The sequence below is a fragment of the Doryrhamphus excisus genome, chromosome 5, assembly GCF_030265055.1.
Source record: "Doryrhamphus excisus isolate RoL2022-K1 chromosome 5, RoL_Dexc_1.0, whole genome shotgun sequence".
NCBI lineage: Eukaryota > Metazoa > Chordata > Actinopteri > Syngnathiformes > Syngnathidae > Doryrhamphus > Doryrhamphus excisus.
This window is the reverse complement of record NC_080470.1, coordinates 24,543,041-24,563,032: the sequence shown is the minus strand read 5'-3', so window position 1 is coordinate 24,563,032 and position 19,992 is coordinate 24,543,041. Positions and strand designations below refer to the sequence as shown.

At 43.6% G+C, this 19,992-nt stretch overlaps 2 protein-coding genes across 4 annotated transcripts; one reads left to right on the top strand and one right to left on the bottom strand.

The window, feature by feature from the left end:
* The first annotated feature begins 947 nt into the window (after positions 1–947).
* Positions 948–15,390, top strand: nfic (nuclear factor I/C). Of its 3 annotated transcripts, XM_058072428.1 has the most exons (14): positions 1,014–1,146; positions 3,278–3,387; positions 4,212–4,382; positions 7,705–7,881; positions 7,952–8,135; positions 8,244–8,318; positions 8,388–8,462; positions 8,618–8,750; positions 8,872–8,993; positions 9,080–9,193; positions 9,273–9,427; positions 9,520–9,685; positions 10,330–10,418; positions 11,525–15,390. In XM_058072428.1, exons 2-14 carry the CDS (start codon positions 3,358–3,360, stop codon positions 11,543–11,545), a joined length of 1,512 nt encoding a protein of 503 aa, XP_057928411.1. In that variant the 5' UTR covers positions 1,014–1,146; positions 3,278–3,357; the 3' UTR covers positions 11,546–15,390. The 3 variants fall into 3 exon arrangements, with proteins under 3 accessions (XP_057928412.1, XP_057928409.1, XP_057928411.1); XM_058072426.1 differs by lacking the exon at positions 3,278–3,387 and having other exon boundaries at positions 949–1,146; XM_058072429.1 differs by lacking the exons at positions 3,278–3,387; positions 7,705–7,881 and having other exon boundaries at positions 948–1,146.
* A 1,559-nt stretch (positions 15,391–16,949) lies between these two features.
* On the bottom strand, positions 16,950–19,742 carry LOC131129187 (alpha-2-HS-glycoprotein-like). Its single transcript, XM_058072430.1, has 7 exons — positions 19,493–19,742; positions 19,034–19,144; positions 18,037–18,121; positions 17,649–17,818; positions 17,446–17,562; positions 17,298–17,375; positions 16,950–17,217 (listed from the first exon to the last, which is right to left on the bottom strand). The coding sequence occupies exons 1-7, from the start codon at positions 19,688–19,690 to the stop codon at positions 17,041–17,043; spliced, it is 936 nt and encodes a 311-aa protein (XP_057928413.1). The 5' UTR covers positions 19,691–19,742; the 3' UTR covers positions 16,950–17,040.
* Between the last annotated feature and the right edge of the window lie 250 nt (positions 19,743–19,992).

Here is a 19,992-nt window from a genome sequence, read left to right as displayed (position 1 = left end):
CACATCATGACAGGATGCACAAAAATCACCAAAGTCGGCCATTTTGGTTTACAGGTGTTGTTTTTGTGGATATTTGGGCTGTTTTTTCTGTGTTTACCGTGTAATGTACAAATTCAGGCCATGTTGAATTTGATCTGTAGAATGTGGGCTTCAAAATGGCCCCCAGGCCGCCCTACCTCAGACAGGACTATTGAAGTGCTTCACTAATATGATTTAGGCGATGTCCACATGAACACAAATATTTTTTTAAATGCTAATTCTTCTGTGGTTTGGTCTCTCGTCAAGACAAAAATGCAGCTTTTTGTCTTCAAGAACGGGTAAAGCTTTTGAAATATGTGACACTGTCATGTATTTAAACCTTATTTGACCACAGAACACGACTAATGAAGTTATTTACTTACAGCTGCTGGTTTCATTAAAAAAACGTCCATTTTGTCCAGGTCAGTGTTGATTTTAGAAGATAATGTTCATTAATGTAATTGTGCAGCTAATATATCACTATAGAGCTGTTCTGGTTGCTTTTTTAAGCTTCTGATTGGTCAAAATTTTAGTGAATGAGCTCTCATGTGAAAAGGACTTGTTAAAAACTACACTGGTGTGCATGGAGATTTTTTTGGAGTGGGGTAAATGTGTGTTTTTGAAACTATTTCGGCATACATGGAAGCAGTGCGGGAATAGTGGTCTATGTGTGCCCCGTGATTGACTTGGAACCAGTCCAGGGTGGCCTCTCACACACAGTCAGCTGTGATGGGCTCCTGCTCACCCTTGACCCCTGAATAGGATAGCAGGAAAAATAAATAATGCTGAGCATTGGACTGCCATGCGTGTCAATATTTATATGTGATTGCTGTGTAGCTGTTTCAGTCAGGGTAGGAAAAGAAGAGAGACTTCCTTGCGGGAGGTAAATAAAAGGTGAACGTCCATTCTGCTCTGCCGCAGCCTGCCAGGAGGGGGAGGGGAAGGGGGTGCTGGACGGGGCTTGACGCGGGACGGTTCTGGTCGTGGAGCGCTGTGGATTGACTTACCCCCCACTGGCCCGGACACAATCACGCCAGTGATTATGGAATGAAACGAGAAGGCGGCTGGATATGGGCCGGCGTTGACAACCGCTTCAACTTCCTCGGCTGGCGGCTCAGTTCGGACATGGTAGGACAAAAAAGCTGTTTGAGTCCCGAAACGCCCCTTCCTGGTGACCAAAAAAGGCAAACAAGACGAGTTATGAGAAATATTAGCAAGAGCACTCGAGCAGAAGGCGATCACATCTGCTGTCGTTCCCCCTTCTTGCCTCAAATGTCCCATGTTTAGTTTTTAACTGCCTCGGTGTGACGTGTGACGTTTGCCACCCCCTCGCCAAACTTCATTGAAAATATAGCACATTAATGAACATCTGCACATCGGGGGGTCCACGCTTCTTTTAGAACATGGCCGGAAACATATTTGACACATTTTGGGTATAAACTACAATTCGGGTTAAAAACAGCAAGCGATACACATCTCTGAGCATTCTAAAACCTTCACTTTATGAGTGGAGTCGCCGGCGAACGGCTCCGGTCACACGGTCCTTGGAGGCGGAAGTCTGTGTTCGAAACGAATGTAAAACTTGTTATTTTCTTACTTTCAGTCATTTATTGTTTGTCATGTTGGCGCCGAATTTGGCGATTCATGACGTAAAGCGAGAACCTTTGGTGGTAAAAGCGAGACGCTGCACATTTCTTCCAGGAATACCGGTCAAGTCAGATGTGTTTGCTTTTCTAAGGGTGTTTGGAGTAAGGACGCGTCAGTGCGGAACTGGACCATTTGGTGATCCCGGGACGCGATCTCACTGTGGATCGGTGTGTACACAAGCGAGGCAATCGCCACAGAAGGCTTCATGTTGACTTTTGGAGCGTGTGCGGTCAAAGGGAGTCCAAGTTGAAGTTCATCCAGGCTCAAAGTGTCTGCTTGTTACTCAGCAGAAAATGGCCGCACTTGGACTGAGCGGGCCGAGGGAGAGTCTGTGGCCGACAGAGGGCCTCTTGTCCCGGCGCACAGCTGGACAAAGAGCCGCCATCATCATGTGCGCGGCTGCCGCATTAGTAAGAAGTAGCACACAAAGACTCAGATAACCTCTGGTCAGTGATGCCAGTTTAGCCGAAGAGCTGAATGAAGTAAGTGTTCATTTGAACCTCCACATGGGTACTTCAGTAGCAACACACTGGATAAATAGATAACACTATAAACACTACGCCTATCTACGTGGACAATGTGTTAATACAAGCTGCATTCAAGATCACAAAGTGTTTGCACATGTGCTAAATAGCTCCTGAAGGTCCACATTCAAAGAGTCCGGAGTGGTTCTATATTGCTCCTCCAGGTACTGCAGGCAGGTTCAATACAAAGACACACAAATATTTGAAGCATTCACCTGTCTCATACCTGCAACTATGTTCTAGAAAGACTTCTGGAGGCAAATCATTGCATGTTATTTTCATAGTGACAGGCATTTTGTCACAAAATGAATGTTCTGTTGATTTAGCACGCACTGCCGCCCTTTAGGTACCCTAAACATTTGGCATGGCACAGTTGTTTTGGTATCCTTCACAACTTGCACTAAACTGGAGCAGTTTAGTCATCCTAAAAGCATTATTAAGTTATTCTTTTTAAGTGTAAAAAGAAGTGTTAACAGCATAAACAGCACTTAACCAGCAACTGGGGACATGTATGGGGATGCAACTTCCTGTTTATAATCTTCTCTTAACACTCACTGATGCTTCATCATTTTGGAAGAAGTGTAATGAGACAATCGTTTTGTGCCAACAACGGTCTTGACGTCATGCATCCAGATGGTTCAAATTCTTGAACCAAGTATTTGTTTGTCTTTGAAGCCTTATTTTTGGAACAGCACTCTACCAGGAACATTCAAGTGCATGTAGAAGTTCCACTGTAAGGAAAATGTTACAAGTGGCTACTTTTTGAATGGCATTGCGGTGGTTGTTGAAAGCACAAGTTTTGACACAAAAAAATAAATGAAAGTGAAACTATTTCCTTCTCTTTGGACTCATTGAAAAGTAGACCCGTAGACGTTTAGTAATTCAGCACGTGAATCTGCAGCTTTAAGTGAGTTCTTTGGGATGGGCTCCATCCACGTCATCCCTCTTCTGTCTTTTTTTTTTGTATTCCTACTCGCCTCCTTCCTGCGTGGACGTGACTCGATCCTCCCCGCCATTCCTAACTTTTCCCTCACTCCTTTCCCGCCATTCCTGACCTTTCCCGGCGCGTCCCCAAATATGGTGTGGAGACGCGGAGTCATCCGAGGACTCGGGGCGGAAGTGTCCTCGGGCGAGGAGGTGATGACGCGCTAAAGCTGCTTCCTACAACATGATGATGTCTCCTCTTGCTTTGTGTCAGGTAAAAAAAGAAGCTTCGCTGTTCTTTGTTCGTTGCAACGCTTCAGGCTGGTGGTTTCTTTGGACACTCGGAAGTGACGTCAGAGTCCTAGTTCTGTGATTGACAGTGCAACTTGAGGAACCAAGTTGATATAATTGCGTTTACTTTGTTTATACCAATATGTACTTGTACTAAACAACTAAAGCTAAAGCTAAAACAACCACTGAAATGTTATGTGTGAAACTATGCACATAAGTTGTGTTGTTGGAGCGTACCCATTTTCCACACCACTAACCTGTGCCCGGAGGTCACGTGACGCGTTTTCAACTCCCACAGTTCAATTAGCTGGCCTGTCTGTTGCCTCTCACTTTATCCTAACGCGTCACCGCTGACCAAGGAGAGGCCTGTATCTCCAGAGTTCAGTGTCAAACATACAATGATGTATCTCCAAGGCGCTGTCGACCTTCAAAACACCATTTCCGAGATGAAGTATACATGGCAATAACTGTCATACAAGCCTAAAAAGCAGTTACCAAGCCTAATATTGAGCCATTAAAACAGTATGTTAACTTTAGTGGTGGACAAAACATGTCAACAACGACATAAAATGAATCAACCAGAGTACTGACACACTAAAGCTGTACTTGAACACTATATATTATAGTGTGACTGCTTAGTAAATGTAGCTTCTACTGTCAGAAAGGAAAAGTGAAAGGCGCATCCATGCATCATGAAGTTTGGGGCACATGATTAGATTTATATTTGAATGAAAATCAAACACCAAACTGAGTTTGAACCCTGACTTGGTGACGGATGCTGACCACGGGCATGTATGTGTCTCACAGGATGAGTTCCATCCGTTCATCGAGGCTCTGCTGCCACAGGTCCGCGCCTTCGCCTACACGTGGTTCAACCTCCAGGCCAGGAAGAGGAAGTACTTCAAGAAGCATGAGAAGCGGATGACCAAAGAAGAAGAAAGGGCAGTCAAAGAAGAACTCCTCGGGGAGAAGGCAGAGGTATGTGGAATTTAAAAAACAACTGGTCTCTTCATTAGGTACACTATATATGTATAGGAAAAATCCAATGTGATCTAATATGTGCATTCAGTATAGAGCTAAAATATGCAAAAGAAAGAAGGGGGCGTGAGACAAAAAAAAAAAAAAAAAGAATAATAATAAAGTGAAATGGGTTGCTTTGTGCCTGCACAGCGTGCTAACAAGTGGTTAGCTAGCAGGCCTCACAGGTAGGAGACCCGAGTTCAATTCCACCCTCGGCCATGTCTGTGTGGAGTTTGCATGTTCTCCCCGTGCATGCGTGGGTTTTCTGCGGGTACTCCTGTTTCCTCCAACATTCCAAAAATATGCTAGGTTAATTGGCCACTCCAAATGAATGTGAGTGTGCCCTGGGATTGGCTGGGTGTACCGGGCCTCTCATCCGAAGTCAGCTGCGATAGGCTCCAGCATACTCCACGAACTTTGTGAGGATAAGCGGTAGAAAATGAATGAATGAAGGTTGTTTTGCACCTGATCAAAAGTTTAAGACCACAGGCTATAAAAGCCAAAATCTGCTCAAAATTCTCATTTTCTGTCAGGCATTCATACGGTCATGCCCTCCTGATGCATGGCTAAAGCTAAGAAGCTTTCTCTTCTTGAACATGGTTGGATCGTCAAGCTGCATAAGCAAGGCCTCTCGCACCGTGCCATTGCTGCCGAGGTTGGACGCAGTAAGAAAGTCATTCTACATTTTTGAAAGATCCTGTGGTGGTCAAGTGGTAGACTAAAAAAAATGACACCCGCATTGAGCCGGAGCATCCGATTGGCTGTCCCTGAAGACACAGGGGGGTCCTCGACCCAAATGAGGGCCCTTACTGGTGCCGATGGCATCTATGGGAAAAGGGTTTCAAAAACAAAAAACAAACCTGGGGCATTGAAAGGTAGAAAACAAGTTTTATTCTCTGATGAGAAGAAATGTAACCTTGACGGTCCAGATGGCTTCCAACGTTGCTGGCATGACAAGGAGACCTGACATGTTTTCTACCCGTCACAGTGGAGGGGGGTCCATCATGATCCGGGGTGCTTTTTCATTTAGTGGGACACCGGACATTCAGGTGGCGCAGGGTCGCCAAACAGCGTCCAGTTACGTGCAGATGTTGCAGCAGGCATCCTTCATGACTGAGGGCCTCGTCTGTGTGGTAACAGCTTGGTTTTCCAAGAGGACAATGCTGCAGTTCACAATGCTCGCTGAAAACCAATAACTTCTTCAGGGAGAATAACATCACTCTTTTGGACCAACCCGCATCTTCCCCTCATTTAAATCGCATAGAGAACATTTGGAGATGGATGGCCATCAGTTCCAGACAGTGGATACCGTTCTTCCACCCATCTTCACCACTTGGAGCAATGTTCCCAATAGCCTCCTAGAAACGCTCACATCAAGCATGCCCAAACCAATTTTTGAAGTGTTTAACAAAAACTGCGGAGCTACTTATTACCGAGTCCTACTGAGAATTTTTTTTCTGGTTTGGAGAGTTTTTTTTTGTCATTTTTTGAGCGATGGTCTTAAACTTTTGATCAGCTGATAAAGAGCCTATTTCAGTTTCATTGTCTTCAATAGATAATTTTTTCAGTGTGCTTTTTGTCACACTCCCCCTTCTTGCTTTTGCATATTGTAGCCGCACTTAAAACCTCATTGAGATCCAAATGTGCACAAGGTAAATTCTAGCTATTTTTAATCTTGTTATTTTAAGATGTTGATCAGTATTAGTAAAGCTGGCGTTTATCATTAAGTAGTTTGCCCAGCAGAGGGCGCTCTGACCGCATTGTTCAGCTAAATAGCAGAAGGATCATGTTGAACATTGGTCATTTTGGCCAGGCACCTTATTAAAGCGACCAAAGTAAAACATATGTTTTAAATATGCCATTTAAATGAACTTTATGAATTGTACTCACTAAGTTTATATTGAGGAGCTTTTGTTTGGTAGGTAGCAGTAGTTTTGGCACAGAGTCAAGGCCGCAGCTTCCTCACGTAGCACAAGAGGTCCAAGTTGTTGCTTAAAACGGCATTTTATTTGTCACAATAAGCCTTGGTTGAAACAGAACATATAAAAATGCAATTCATAAATCATCGCAAAATACTCGTGTATGTACTTGCATGAATGCTAATAACAACACTTCAGCTTGAAGGCTAACCCTTGTAATGTTTATAGTACATTCACAATGTGACTCAAACATACCAAGCATACTACTTACACAGACCCCAGAGTTAAACATATTCTCGTTTTTATTTCTTGTCTACTTGCAATTAGCTGTTGGCTGTGTTTGAATTCGGGGTGTGCATCCTACTAGGCCAGTCGCCTACTTTTACTTTCACTTTTTTTTTTCCTTCTTTATTTCGAACATGAAAAAAACATCCAAAGCACAACAAGAGAATGGCATTACAAGTGAAATCAAGTACTACAGAACATATTGACATAGAAACAATCCTTTTACAGAGTGCTTTTTACCAGATTGGGTATATACATTGTGCATTTTTGGTCTTGATTACTTTCAAGGATTTGAATCATAATTTTAAAATAGTTTTGAAAAGCAGTTATATTTGGTATATATATATATATAATATCTAGATTTATGAATATATAATTTGGCTCCAGACGTTCAGAGGTCTCGCCTTCCTCAGACTTCCTGGTTGTGCCACATGGTCTCATGTTTACCCTGACGCCCTTACGGAATGACATCCGCCTTCGAGTTAAGCAGTAAAATAACTAAAGTGAAAGCGAACAAACAAAATGTACATTATAGAAGTTTTTTAATGTAGGTTTTACAGGAGAGAGAGTAATTGTTCTCTGTCTGCAGATGTATCCCCAGTTCAGAGCTAAACCTGATATATTAAACAGTAGTCATATCAATGACTCCTTTATTTAGTTATTAATTTTTGGTCACTTTGTTTGTTTGTACTACAATCTGATCAGCAACAACAGAAGTTTAAATATATGTATTATTTGATGACATATATCAGTGTCTTTCAACCTTTTTTGAGCCCCGGCACGTTTTTTTACATTGGAAAAATCACTATTGCCACTAACGATGCTGATTGATCCACCCAGCCTTAGGGATGGGTATTTTGACAATGAGTAGTAGCTGTATGTTAATATGTGACAGTTACTATATCAGCCATTTTGTTGACGACTTCAGACATTTTAAAGTTGAAAATGATCTGTAATACTGTTACTTGTTGTGAAGCCACATAAAGAACAGAAACTGTGGATGTTTGCTCTCAGATAGTTACAGTACATGTATTTGTGTGCGAGGTCAGTGCAGAGAAAACACCATGTTCTTCCAGGTGAAACAGAAATGGGCCAGTCGTCTCCTGGCCAAGCTGAGGAAGGACATCAGACCTGAATGCAGAGAAGATTTTGTCCTGTCCATCACCGGCAAGAAAGCTGCATGCTGCGTCCTCTCTAACCCGGACCAAAAAGGCAAAATGAGACGCATCGACTGCCTCAGACAAGCCGATAAGGTGTAAAATAGGTGGAACAGCAACCATAATGGTGTACCTCAGAGCTGACGTCTGTGTTGTCTTCTTGCAGGTGTGGAGGCTGGACTTGGTGATGGTGATCCTGTTTAAAGGAATCCCTTTGGAAAGCACAGACGGAGAGCGTCTGGTGAAGGGAGTCCAGTGCTCCAACCCGATCCTCTGTGTGCAGCCAAGACATATCTCGGTCTCCGTCAAGGAGCTGGACCTCTACTTGGCCTACTACGTGCATGACAGAGGTGAGTTCTGTATTTGAAAGAATAAGAACACCTGGACTACCATGCAAAAGTTCACCAATGGTGTTCATGAAATAACTTCAATAAATACATGATCTTTGCGTGGTGCAGACGTGGAGAAGAGCAGCAGTCCTGGTCCAACAGGAGTATCTTCTGATCAAGAGGACAGTCGCACTGCCACCATGGGTAATTTATTGTGAAACAGCCTCATTCTGTGACGGACTTCACCTGATGTTGTTCCTGATGCTGCTGCAGATGGTCCAGAGTTCCAGGACACTTTTGTGACCTCTGGAGTTTTCAGTGTCACAGAGCTGGTTCAGGTGTCCAGAAGTAAGTTGTTGACATCCTAGTGAATGTTGATCATCTGATCAGGAACACGTTAGAGTGGAACGAACGGCGTTAAGATAACATGGCAAATACATGTATGTTATGTGTGGAGGTCATCAGCTTGGACTTGTGTGTGTCCGTGTTTCCCACATGTGAAGCTCCTGTTGTCTCAGGAGTCGGGCCAAGTTTCTCCATGGGGGAGCTGCAAGGCCACTTGGCCTACGACCTCAACCAGTCTGTCCCCACACCTGTCAGCGTGCGCCGTACGCTGGCCAGCACCTCATCTAGCGGGTAAACGCACACACTCACACACACAAATTGCAAGTAAACAAATACATCAAACTAAATGGTATGAATGACATCGATTACAATTTTACCTCATTTGATCAATAAAGTTCCATTGTTTGTGCAGGAGTAAGCGCCATAAGTCTGGCTCCATGGAGGACGAGGTGGCCAGCCCAGGAGGCGAATATTACCATTCACCCTCATCTCCTGCCAGCAGCTCCAGAAACTGGACAGACGACATGGAAGGAGGTAACACATCAACACAATAACGATGTGTGTGTGTGTGTATTGCTGGCCTCCAATAGTGTGTGTGTGTGTGTGTGTCTCTGTGTCAGGTGTGTCTCCTCCGGTGAAGAAGGCAGAGCTGGACAGTCCTTCAGCACAGGAGGACTCTCCCAGACTGGGCTCCTTCACTCAGCACCATCGTCCCGTCATTGCCGTGCACAGTGGTCAGTACTTCACATTGTGCTGCCAATGTCACTAAGATGATGTCTTGTCATCAAAATCCTCGTCCTATCGGTGGTCCAGGTCTGTCACGTCCTCACCCATCACCATCACTCCATTTCCCGTCCTCCTCCTACTTTCCCCACGGAGCCATCAGATACCCTCCTCACCTTGGTCAGGATCCCCTCAAGGACCTGGTGTCACTGGCTTGCGACCCCGCCAATCAGAGTGCCGCCTCGGTGAGGGTCCAGGTCACACTTGTGGTTATTTCTTTACCGGAAACTCTTAAACTATTCTTTCTTTTTTGTTTTTGTTTTTTGGATCATTGCAGCTGAACGGCGGAAACCAAATGAAAGTGTCCAGCCATTACATATCTTCTCACATGTTGGCCCCATCCCTGGGCCCGGCCCCCTCACCTCTGCCCAGGACCCTGTCTGCAGACTCCAAGACCCCCAGCACCTCCTCCGAAGGCGGCCCAAACTCCCCCACGTCGCCCAGTAGGTGGTCCAGTCCACCATTTGATGCACATTGGGCTGTGCAAAATGTACACTACATGCATATCAGCTTAGCTTGTCGTCGGTACCACTATTTGGTCACATTTAGTTAGTACTCCAGACTAGTCAGTACAACACTTCTACAATGTAGTCAGCAAAACTTGCAGTTAGTCGTTAGTATCAAGTTAGTATAGAGCCAGCACAACATTTAATTAGTATCGGTCCCACAATAACAGTTAATACTTCATGTAGTCAGCACAGCATTTATGTAGTAGTTAGTATTACAACCTGGTCACTACAATGTTTAGTTAGTAGTCAGTATTACAATCTAGTCAGTACAACATTTACTTAAAGGGGACCTATCATGCTCCTTTTTGGCCCTTGTATTGACTTGTGGACTCCTATAGAGAAGCTATACACGATAACCCGCACAGAAAGCTTTCTAGATCTTCCAGAATCAGCGCCTATTCCAGCTGTATTTCAGTCAGTGCAAAAATTAGTACCACAATGTGGTCGGTATAACATTGAGTTAGTAGTTGTATCACCATCAAAATAGTCAGTACACCAGATTGATAGTACAGTAGTTAGTATTACAAATAATATGTCTAATATAATTGTGAACATGACGTCATTATGTCATCTCACAGCTTACTCTGCCCCCGGGACGCCGCCCACCAGTCGCCCCTCCTTTGTTGGAGTCACTCCTCGAGACCCTGGTGGACTCTACCAAGCCCAGGTTGGTGCCGCTCCGTTCTGGATACGACTAACGTACAGTGTGCACATAGACCTGAACAGTATAGAGCAGAGGTAGGGAACCTATGGCTTGGGAGCCAGGTAGGGCTCTTTTGATGACACTATCTGGCTCGCAAGCGTTTCTTACCACAATAAAAATGTATGTTTGCTAACATTTTAAAGTAAACATCACGGAAATCACTGTTAAAAATAATATTAAAAATCAAAACTTTCTTATGCATTTTAATTCGTCCATCTATTTTCTACTGCAATACGGCCAACCATATCCATCTTTCCTGATGATATTTTCCAGGTCAAACACCAAAACTCGATTATTACTGGGTAATGCGATAGTCTACCTCGGTCATTGAGATGTCAACATGTAAATATAAACTTTCCTCCTTTAGTCAAATAGTCACCTAGCTAAAGCTGCAGAAGCAAGCCTTCTGACGAAGATGGCCAAAAGAATGAAATATACTGAGTACGGTGCAAAATTATGCAGCAGCAGAAGTTGTATTAATGGCAACAAGTATTTGATTTATTATTAGACACTGCGCTGCTCACGAAAGTGTGCTGGCCACACCCCATTGGCGTGGGGTAGTGTGCCTGGTCTACGTAATTAGAGCCCATTATATCTAAAACTGTTGGTCTTACATAAAAATGCACACATTTTATTGCATTCAATGTTTAAAAAAATGTATATGGCTCTCACAGATACACATTTTAAAATATCTGGCCTTCATGGCTCTCTTAGCCAAAAAGGTTCCCGACCCCTGGTATAGCGTGTGCAGTATGGACCTGCCTATAGAGCTTTAGAGTGTAGATATATTGTATGCTGGTATCTGGTTGATGTAGGTCAGTGTGCGGTTTGCTGCATTGCAGTTAAAGCAATCTAGAAACTTCTCCGCTAAAAATGCTGAGCAGGCATACACACACACACACTGCCATGCTAATCACGGGTAGTTTAGGTTTGGGTTTGAATGTGTCCATCATGCTTTATTTGTACTTATTATCTAGCTTTTACCAACGTGAAGCACTTTGTGGCATAAGAATGTTAGAATGTCGGAAGCCATGTTTGTTGTTTAGTCATGTTGTGTGTCTTTGTTTCAGTCTTGGTATCTGGGCAACTGAATGAGTTGTGTTGTGTTAAACAATACACAACGAAGGACGCCTGCACAGTGACATACTACACAGTAGTGATTATATACGAGCATGGGCCGCACCAGCAGTGAGCCACATTGAATCTAAACGGCTCTCAACATGGATCCTGTGCTTGGCCGGCGTGAGAGGCGGACCTTCCCCAGGATGGACGTCCAACCTTAAACTCCACCCTCCTGCAGGTGCTGCTTATTATATATGCAAATAAGCCTTGCTTTTTTTTTTCCACCCCCAGTGACTCCTAATGAGAGAAAATCTTTTCATCAAATGTTTCTCTGCACTTTTTCTTTTGGAAGAAAGTGAGGAGCGGAAAATATTCTGCTTCCTCCTGAGAGGACGGGAAAGGTTGTTGGTTTGGACTGACAATCATCATCAGGCTGAAAGCATTAGGTTGCTCTTAAAGACTTTCATTTTTGTAACGCAAAGACAATATACACACAAACACACCAGTGCAGGCCACGCCCACTTCAACACCATGCATGAAAGTATTTAAAGCGACGGCCAAAGGAAAGTGAAGATGTCGAGGAGCTCTCTGGCATCTTGGATGTCTTGTTTGACACCTCTTCTTGGAGTCTGACCTGGAAGGTGGAGAAATGATTCAGAAAGAGGCTGAGCTAAGAAAAGCGGAATGCCTTTTTTAAAAATTCAGCAATGGTGGCTGTGTTGTTAAGACTTGTATTTTGCACGATACGTCCTAAACCACAGTATGTGCCTTGCCTTTAGTTCAACAAGAAGAGGAGTACATTGTGGAAAAGTAAAGAAGCTTTTCATGGTACTGCTTCAAGAAAAGAAAAAAAAAAGCGGCATGCGTGATTGCTTGATGCTAACTAGCCTAGCAGGTACTCATTTTTAAGTTGGCAGCATCTTAAGGCTCATTTATACTTAGGAAAATAGATGTGTCCATTTAAAACAATGTAAACATCACTGCTCTTGCAAAGGGCGCCCCCCCCATCCAAATTTGATGCAAATAGAGTAAATATATTGATGATCATCAGCATGAAGATCAACATCAGAAGAAGCATTGAACACCTCAAGGCATGTCCTTGGTTAGTTGTTTTCATTGCTATTACCAATTATAGAAAATGCACACAAACGCCACTTTTAGTAACTTCAACACCGCCCCCCATGGTTTCCACCAGTACTGCAATGTTTAGAGTATGCCTGTATGTTTCGAGAAAACTAACGGCGCTAAGTGAGTTAACACTATCATTGATACTTGATCAAATGTACACTCTAAGTTATAGCCACAATAACCTCGACCATCATGCAGATTGTCCTTGGAGACGAGTGATTGTAATGTACACTCCAAACAGCAGGGGGCACTGGCAAGCAAAGCAATAGTGATGGGAAGTCTTTATTATTTACATTGGACTTGAGTCATAAGCAAATTACAATTTGGATGACTTTGGACTCGACTTGACAATATCATCAAAGACTCAAATTGGACTTGACGTCATGACTTGGGACTTGAATCGGACTACAGTCCGATGACTTGAAAATAATTGATTTTCAATAATCTATTCAGGCCCTATTCAGCTAACATGGTCCTTATTATAACATCATTTCCTTTTCAAACTGCCTCATTGAATGCATCTATTTGTGTCCAGTCAGGTTTAAGAACAAACAACAAATGTGTGGATTACTTTTTTGTTCACTGATTCAAACCAGAATGCTATGTCAGCATTCTTTTTTGGTGACTAAGTCTCGTCACACTGGACCTATTTTATTTAAACTACAAAACAATTCAAAATGTATTTATCATATTGTCAAATTTACTTGTTACATGACCATGACTTGGGACTTGACTTGTCCTGACTTGAGTCTTGTCTTGAGATTAAAGACTTGAGACTTGCCAAACACTTGAGACTTACTCCCACCTCTGACTTTTACTGACTCGTGTCACTTAAAAGTCACTCGTCACAAAGTGCAGAAGCTCGCACATGTGCAACAAGTTGGGCAGTTCGGTGAGCGCCTAAGAGTCAGTGGAAATCCAGTTTTGTTGAGCAACTGACTCTTTCATGACTTCCACATCTCTAGCAAGCAAGCAAAGCATGCTGCTGCAAGTGCTGCTAGCGAATTCAGTTCACATTCAATGATGGCGTCAACCTCTGCTCTGATTGGCCATTGTCATCCAGCCTTATTTAGCCCAGATGATTGTTTGAAACATTGCATGTAGAATGAATGAAAGGTAAACACAAGTGTGTGTCTAAAAGGACAATATATTTAACGTTACGTTTGACTGGTGGCCAAGCCACAGAGCAGTTGGAATGATGATGATGATGGTGATGATGATGGTGGTGGCGGTGGGCTGTGGTACATCCACTTTAAATCATACTCCCGGCAGGAGGCTAAACTTGATGCTTTTTGCATATGCACTACAGAAAAAAGGGACAACTTTGATAAATTGGATGAAGACACGTCATAGACAGCACAATAAGAGACCAAAGTCACTTAGAATAATACTTCTAATAATACGCCAAATAAATATAACATAGCATAATATTGATTGTCCATTGAAAATGGTCATTGTTTCCCTCAAAGGGCTTTTTGTCCCCTAAACCAAAGTTGATTGTTCCCAGTGCTTTGAATATTTTTCTTTGTTTTTTCTTTTCTTGTTCCTATTGCTTTGAATGTTGTTGTTTTTCTTGTCGTGTGTATCCACTATGATGATAATGCAGCCTCTTTAGCTTCTCCTACTAAACCGAGACCGCTTCCTGCTTTGATCCTTTACTAAATATGTCTTTTAAAAGGCTGTTAAAAGTGTGCATTTGCTGGATGGAAGTGGACTGGTTCCAAAAAAGGAGTGCCAATGTGACGTAGATTGAATGAATAGCTTTACGAGAACTGTATCCTATTACCACATAAGTACTGTACTTTATTGGTACTTCTGTTATTACATCCATTACAATGTAAAGTAGCATTTTAACAAACTCACATTCGATTACGATGAAATTGGAACAATTTGAAAAATGAATGATCATGGATGCGTAGCTGATGTCATGTTGTCCTGCTTTTGGGCAGCTCAACAGCGCCTCTGCTGGCAGCAGTCAAGTAATGCCCTCCCAAGTATGTAATCAGTGCAACACATTCAGGCCACATGCAACACTTTCCTGGTATAAATCTGGCTCCATACAAAAACAGGAACCCCCCCCCTCCCAAAAATGAATTTTTAATGTATGGCTCTTGAGTTCAGCATTGTGAGATTTCCTCATAAAAATGACTTTTTAATGTGTGTTGCCCAAAAACATCTTTATGTTTCCTATTTTCATGTAGTAGTTTGTGTTTTTCCAGGCACACTCACCATCTGATGACAACTTTGCTTCTGCACAGCTTTAAAGACACTTTTCATACGTTCTGTTTGAAGGCTTATTTCTTTTCAGATGTCATAGTAAAGGACCGCCACGCTTGCTTCCTAATATGATCAAATCATGGTTTAATGCATGAAGCCACAGTCCTTTTCACACGCTCGGCCCTGCTAAAGCTGTGGAAAAGCAACAATGTGTGCATGCCAACACAAGACAAGGCTAGCAGAGCCACGTGTACAAATAAAAAGTGGTCGAAGGTGCTGAGGGTGAAAAGGGCTGCAGCTTAGCAGCTTTTTGAAAATGAGCAAACGTCAATAATCAACCTTTATTTGCATGATGTGTAAGAACAGGAATTGATGTCATGGCCTCACATGTCTTGGATTTCCTGTTGTCGTCTGATATGTCATTAAAACATATATACACATTCATTCAGTCATTGCTGACAAGTATGATTCCCTATGCAAAAATAAATAAACCATAACAAGCTATATCACAAGCTGTGTTCTTTGGTCTTTGTCCATCTGAGGGTCAAAGGACTCATTAGGGACGGGAAATGTTCATTCATTCATTTTCTACCGCTTATCCTCACGAGGGTCACGGGGGCTGCTGGAGCCTATCCCAGCTGTCTTCGGGGTACACCCTGGACTGGTCGCCAGCCAATCACAGGGCACATATAGACAAACAACCATTCACACTCACATTCATACCTATGGACAATTTGGACAATTAACCTAGCATGTTTTTGGAATGTGGGAGGAAACCGGAGTACCCGGAGAAAACCCACGCATGCACGGGGAGAACATGCAAACTCCACACAGAGATGCCCGAGGGTGGAATTGAACCCTGGTCTCCTAGCTGTGAGGTCTGTGCGCTAACCCCTAGACCACCGTGCCGCCCGGGAAATGTTCATTCATTCATTTTCTACCGCTTATCCTCACGAGGGTCACGGGGGCTGCTGGAGCCTATCCCAGCTGTCTTAGACTCGTTCATTCTTTTTTAGTGTGTCCCTATAATGGGGGGAATTCATATTTCATCCCGACTTGGTCGTCACTGATGCTGACCTGGAAATGTACCCACTTAAAAAAATATGACGTCCAGAATTTAGCTTGATACTGCATTGAGCAAATATGTACATCTACTGATGCCAGTGATATTCCTGGAATCATTTGGGTGTTTCAGGTTTTTCAGCATCATAACATTAGTTGTGTGGATCCTTTTAATGTTTACCTGTTGTCGTACTGTGGCTTCAGGAAAGATAGCAAACAGTGAGGGAGACAGTGGAGACAATCTGGCCAAGTTCCTCTTTACAGGGTGAATTCTGGAGAGATCTGATTATTCCTCCAAACAGAGACCTTCAGGGTGCTGTACATCCATCCATCCATCCATTTTCTAAACAACTTATCCTCATTATGGTGACGGAAGTATAGGGTGCTGTACAGTGTTTTGATAAAAAACATTGTTCTCTCTCTCATAGTGTTTTAAGAAATCTGGGTCTAATGATGTATATTATATCTTATAGCATATTATAGGTGTGCTTTTAGTTTGGTTCGTAAAAAAAATCACTAATGGTGATAGGATGTATGTAAATGTTTGTTATTTATGATACAATTGACCTACTTGTTAAAAAGTAGTCAATCTAAGTGAGAAATATGTATATTCCATGTGTTTTTGGGTGATAAGAACGCCAAGCATCACAGAGAACAAAATTATTCATGTAATTATTGCATTACTTATTTGAAAACCCTCCAAATATGTCAACAAATTGGGGTTTAGCTTTATGGTGGCATATGTGTTTCATGATATTGAGGCCGAGGGCTGAGCTTGTGACTTTCAATTCTATACCAAATGCTAGGGTGCTGAGCAATCACAACTCTTGACTGTGGTGCTTGGCGGAGGTTTTTCGCTCTCCAAGGGGTTGTCACGTTTTTAATGTCGTTAGTAACAGATTTTGACCGGCGACAGTACAACAAACGCCTGACCTCTGTGCTTGCCTACCAGGCAAGATGGGCTAGATATTCTGTAAAATCAATAGTGTTCTTGATCTGACAGAACATTTACACAGATGCCCCATGTATTCACAACTTTGTAGGAAGATTTATTTGTTTTTTTCTTTTGTTGACTCAACGCATGTGTAAGACAACACCAGCATGTCGGTGGCAGTATTCAGTGATGGACGTGCTCTTGGTGTGGCAGCTGTACGGCAAGAGGGAAGGGACAAATCTCATGGAGCGCCGGATCCCTGTTGGTCACCTGAGACATGCAGGCGGTTGCTTCATGAGTATGGTGGAAGGAAGCCGCACACACTGGTTCTTTCTCGCCAGGCCCGAGGGGGGCGGAATTCTATGGAGGAAACGGCAACGAGTTGAAGGGCTTTGTGCGGATATATTTAAAAAGAATCGTTTTTTTGAGTGTGGACTTACTTTGGCTGGGTATAATTCACACTCAGGTGATGTAGCCTCGTTCATGGTGGAATAAGATGTGCTGCACATGGCGTGTTGCTGGAAGATAGGTTCAGAGAACGAGAGTAATTCGTCATTACTAATAAACTTGGCATCTGCGAGCACTCACAGCTCTGTCAGGGCAGAGAGGCGTGCAGGCCTCCGGGGCGATCCTGGAGTTCTTAGGACAGTTTGTCTCAACCAAAACAAATTTGGGGTATTTCACCATGCCGAGGGATGGGATGTACTGCGATAGGAAGGAAGCACACATTATAAGGACAGCATCTCGCTGCAATAAGTGCACACAAACGGGGGGGAAAATAAGGTCATCACCGCGAGTAGTACACGTCCCACTTCCAGCAGGGCAAAGTAATGCTGGTTGTTGGACTCCTGGTTGTATTTCTGCACAGCCTTCGCGACTACATTCACCACTTCAGGGTCGCTAAGAGTCATCATCGAGGGACAGTCAGGACATGTCATGACCATCTCCGCGTTGGACATAGCTGCACACATGATTTTATTCATTATTTCTTTAAAGTACATACTAGTACATATCAATTCTGTAACATTTTTTGAAGTGGGGATGCTATACATATAGTGTACAAGTGGATACATTTGCACACTGTCAGAGACAGGCATGGACAAACAAAGCTCATCAAGCATCGAGGCTATATTTTGTACAACACACTATTGTGGAAAGAAAATAGGAAAAGTACATCACCTAGTTGAGTGGTGCACTGATGGCGGGTGACTGTGGCCACGCCACCCTGCACGCTCAACATGCTGGTGCAGGAGGCGGAGGCGCCCTGTAGCAAGACACAAATAGGTAAAAAAAAGGGTAAGAGTTTAAGAGGACGATATTTTAACATTAGTTTTAAGAGCTACAATTACAAAATATAGGACTGGACAAACACTGTTTCATTTAACTGTCTCACAAAACAGTTCCCATAGAACTTCTTAGAGTGCTGTACCAGATGTAGTGATTTTACGAGTAATACTAAAAGTCATATACAGCCATCTTGTTTTCATTCATTCATTTTCTACCGCTTTTCCTCACGAGGGTCGCGGGGGTGCTGGAGCCTATCCCAGCTGTCTTCGGGCGTAAGGCGGGGTACACCCTGGACTGGTCACCAGCCAATCACAGGGCACATATAGACAAACAACCATTCACACTCACATTCATACCTATGGACAATTTGGACAATTAACCTAGCATGTTTTTGGAATGTGGGAGGAAACCGGAGTACCCGGAGAAAACCCACGCATGCACGGGGAGAACATGCAAACTCCACACAGAGATGCCCAAGGGTGGGATTGAACCCTGGTCTCCTAGCTGTGAGGTCTGCGCGCTAACCCCTAGACCACCATGCCGCCGCCATCTTGTTTTGATCTGACAAATCTTAAGTAAGTTTGATGAAATGTAGAATCGTTGAACCTGCCGAGTGACGCTGGGAACACCTAAGCAGGTAGGACAGGTAGGAAGGTTTATCGTGTGCCTCTTGCACTGCCATTTCCAGATTACGTGCATTATCGTTCACAGTAGCGATGCCATAGTTCACTCCTGGATGACCTGTTCCTGAAATATATTGTCATGTTTTGATCTTGCAAGATGTTGTGACACCCTGACTGTCAACCTGCCAATCAAAATGATTAAGTATCTGTGTGATGACCTTCATTTGTATAAAGCGTTTTTAGAACAAACAAAGTTGAACATTTACCCGGTCACCCAGTTCCCACATCTCGCAGTCCTCAGCAGGTTTAGGGTTGGTGAAGTGACAACTGGTCTCGAAGAGCATCAGTTGCAAATCAATGTTGCACCCATCGCCCACCTGAACACAATGATAAAGTCAACATTCATTTGTTTGCTTTACCAATGGCTTTGCTTCAAAGTGTCAAAATCCTGTTGTCCAGACCTCCACCTAAGCAGGTTTGGTGACTGAACAAAACCATTAAGACCTCAGCCAAAATGTGATGGACAGGAGTAACATGTAGGCTTTAAAGCACCTGTGTAATGGCTGAGGGGACCTCTAGCTTCTTGCAACAACAAAGTTAAAACGACAGCGAGTATGACCCAGATCCAAAATTTGAAGGACACACAGATGAACCCCAGATGGGAAGCTGGGGTTGCAGCGAGTGAGATACAGGTGAGACTGTACCATTCTTTGTTGTTTCCAAACCTTTTCATATTTAGACCCTTGGGTCTCTCCAAGCTTGAACTTGTAGCCGTGATGGTGATGCTCATTGATGTGACGCACGGCGAGGTTCGCCGCCGCATCAACGTTGGCCTCCTCGCACGTGACCGCCTTCAAAAGTGGTGCAGCATGGCTGGGTATTAAAGCACATGCCAGCAGAGGCACGAGCAGGTGATGGCACATGATGAGTGGAGAGGAGAGGAGATGACCGGACCGAGTAGAACTTCACCGACCGGCCGCGGATCTTATAGGGACTTGAGTGACGAGGCGGGGCCTGGTGGCAAGAGACGAGATAAGGACAGACAAACAGAGACTTTAAACAGCTTGTTTGTCTTCATGCACAGGCACGCCCCTTTCCTACCTTTTCCTGTCAGCAATCACAGAAGAGGTCAAAGACCCTGGAAGCTGTCTGCAGTCAAGCATGATGGTGGGAGTGTCATGGAATGGGTCTGCATGAGTGCTGCCAGCTGTGGGGAGCACAGTTC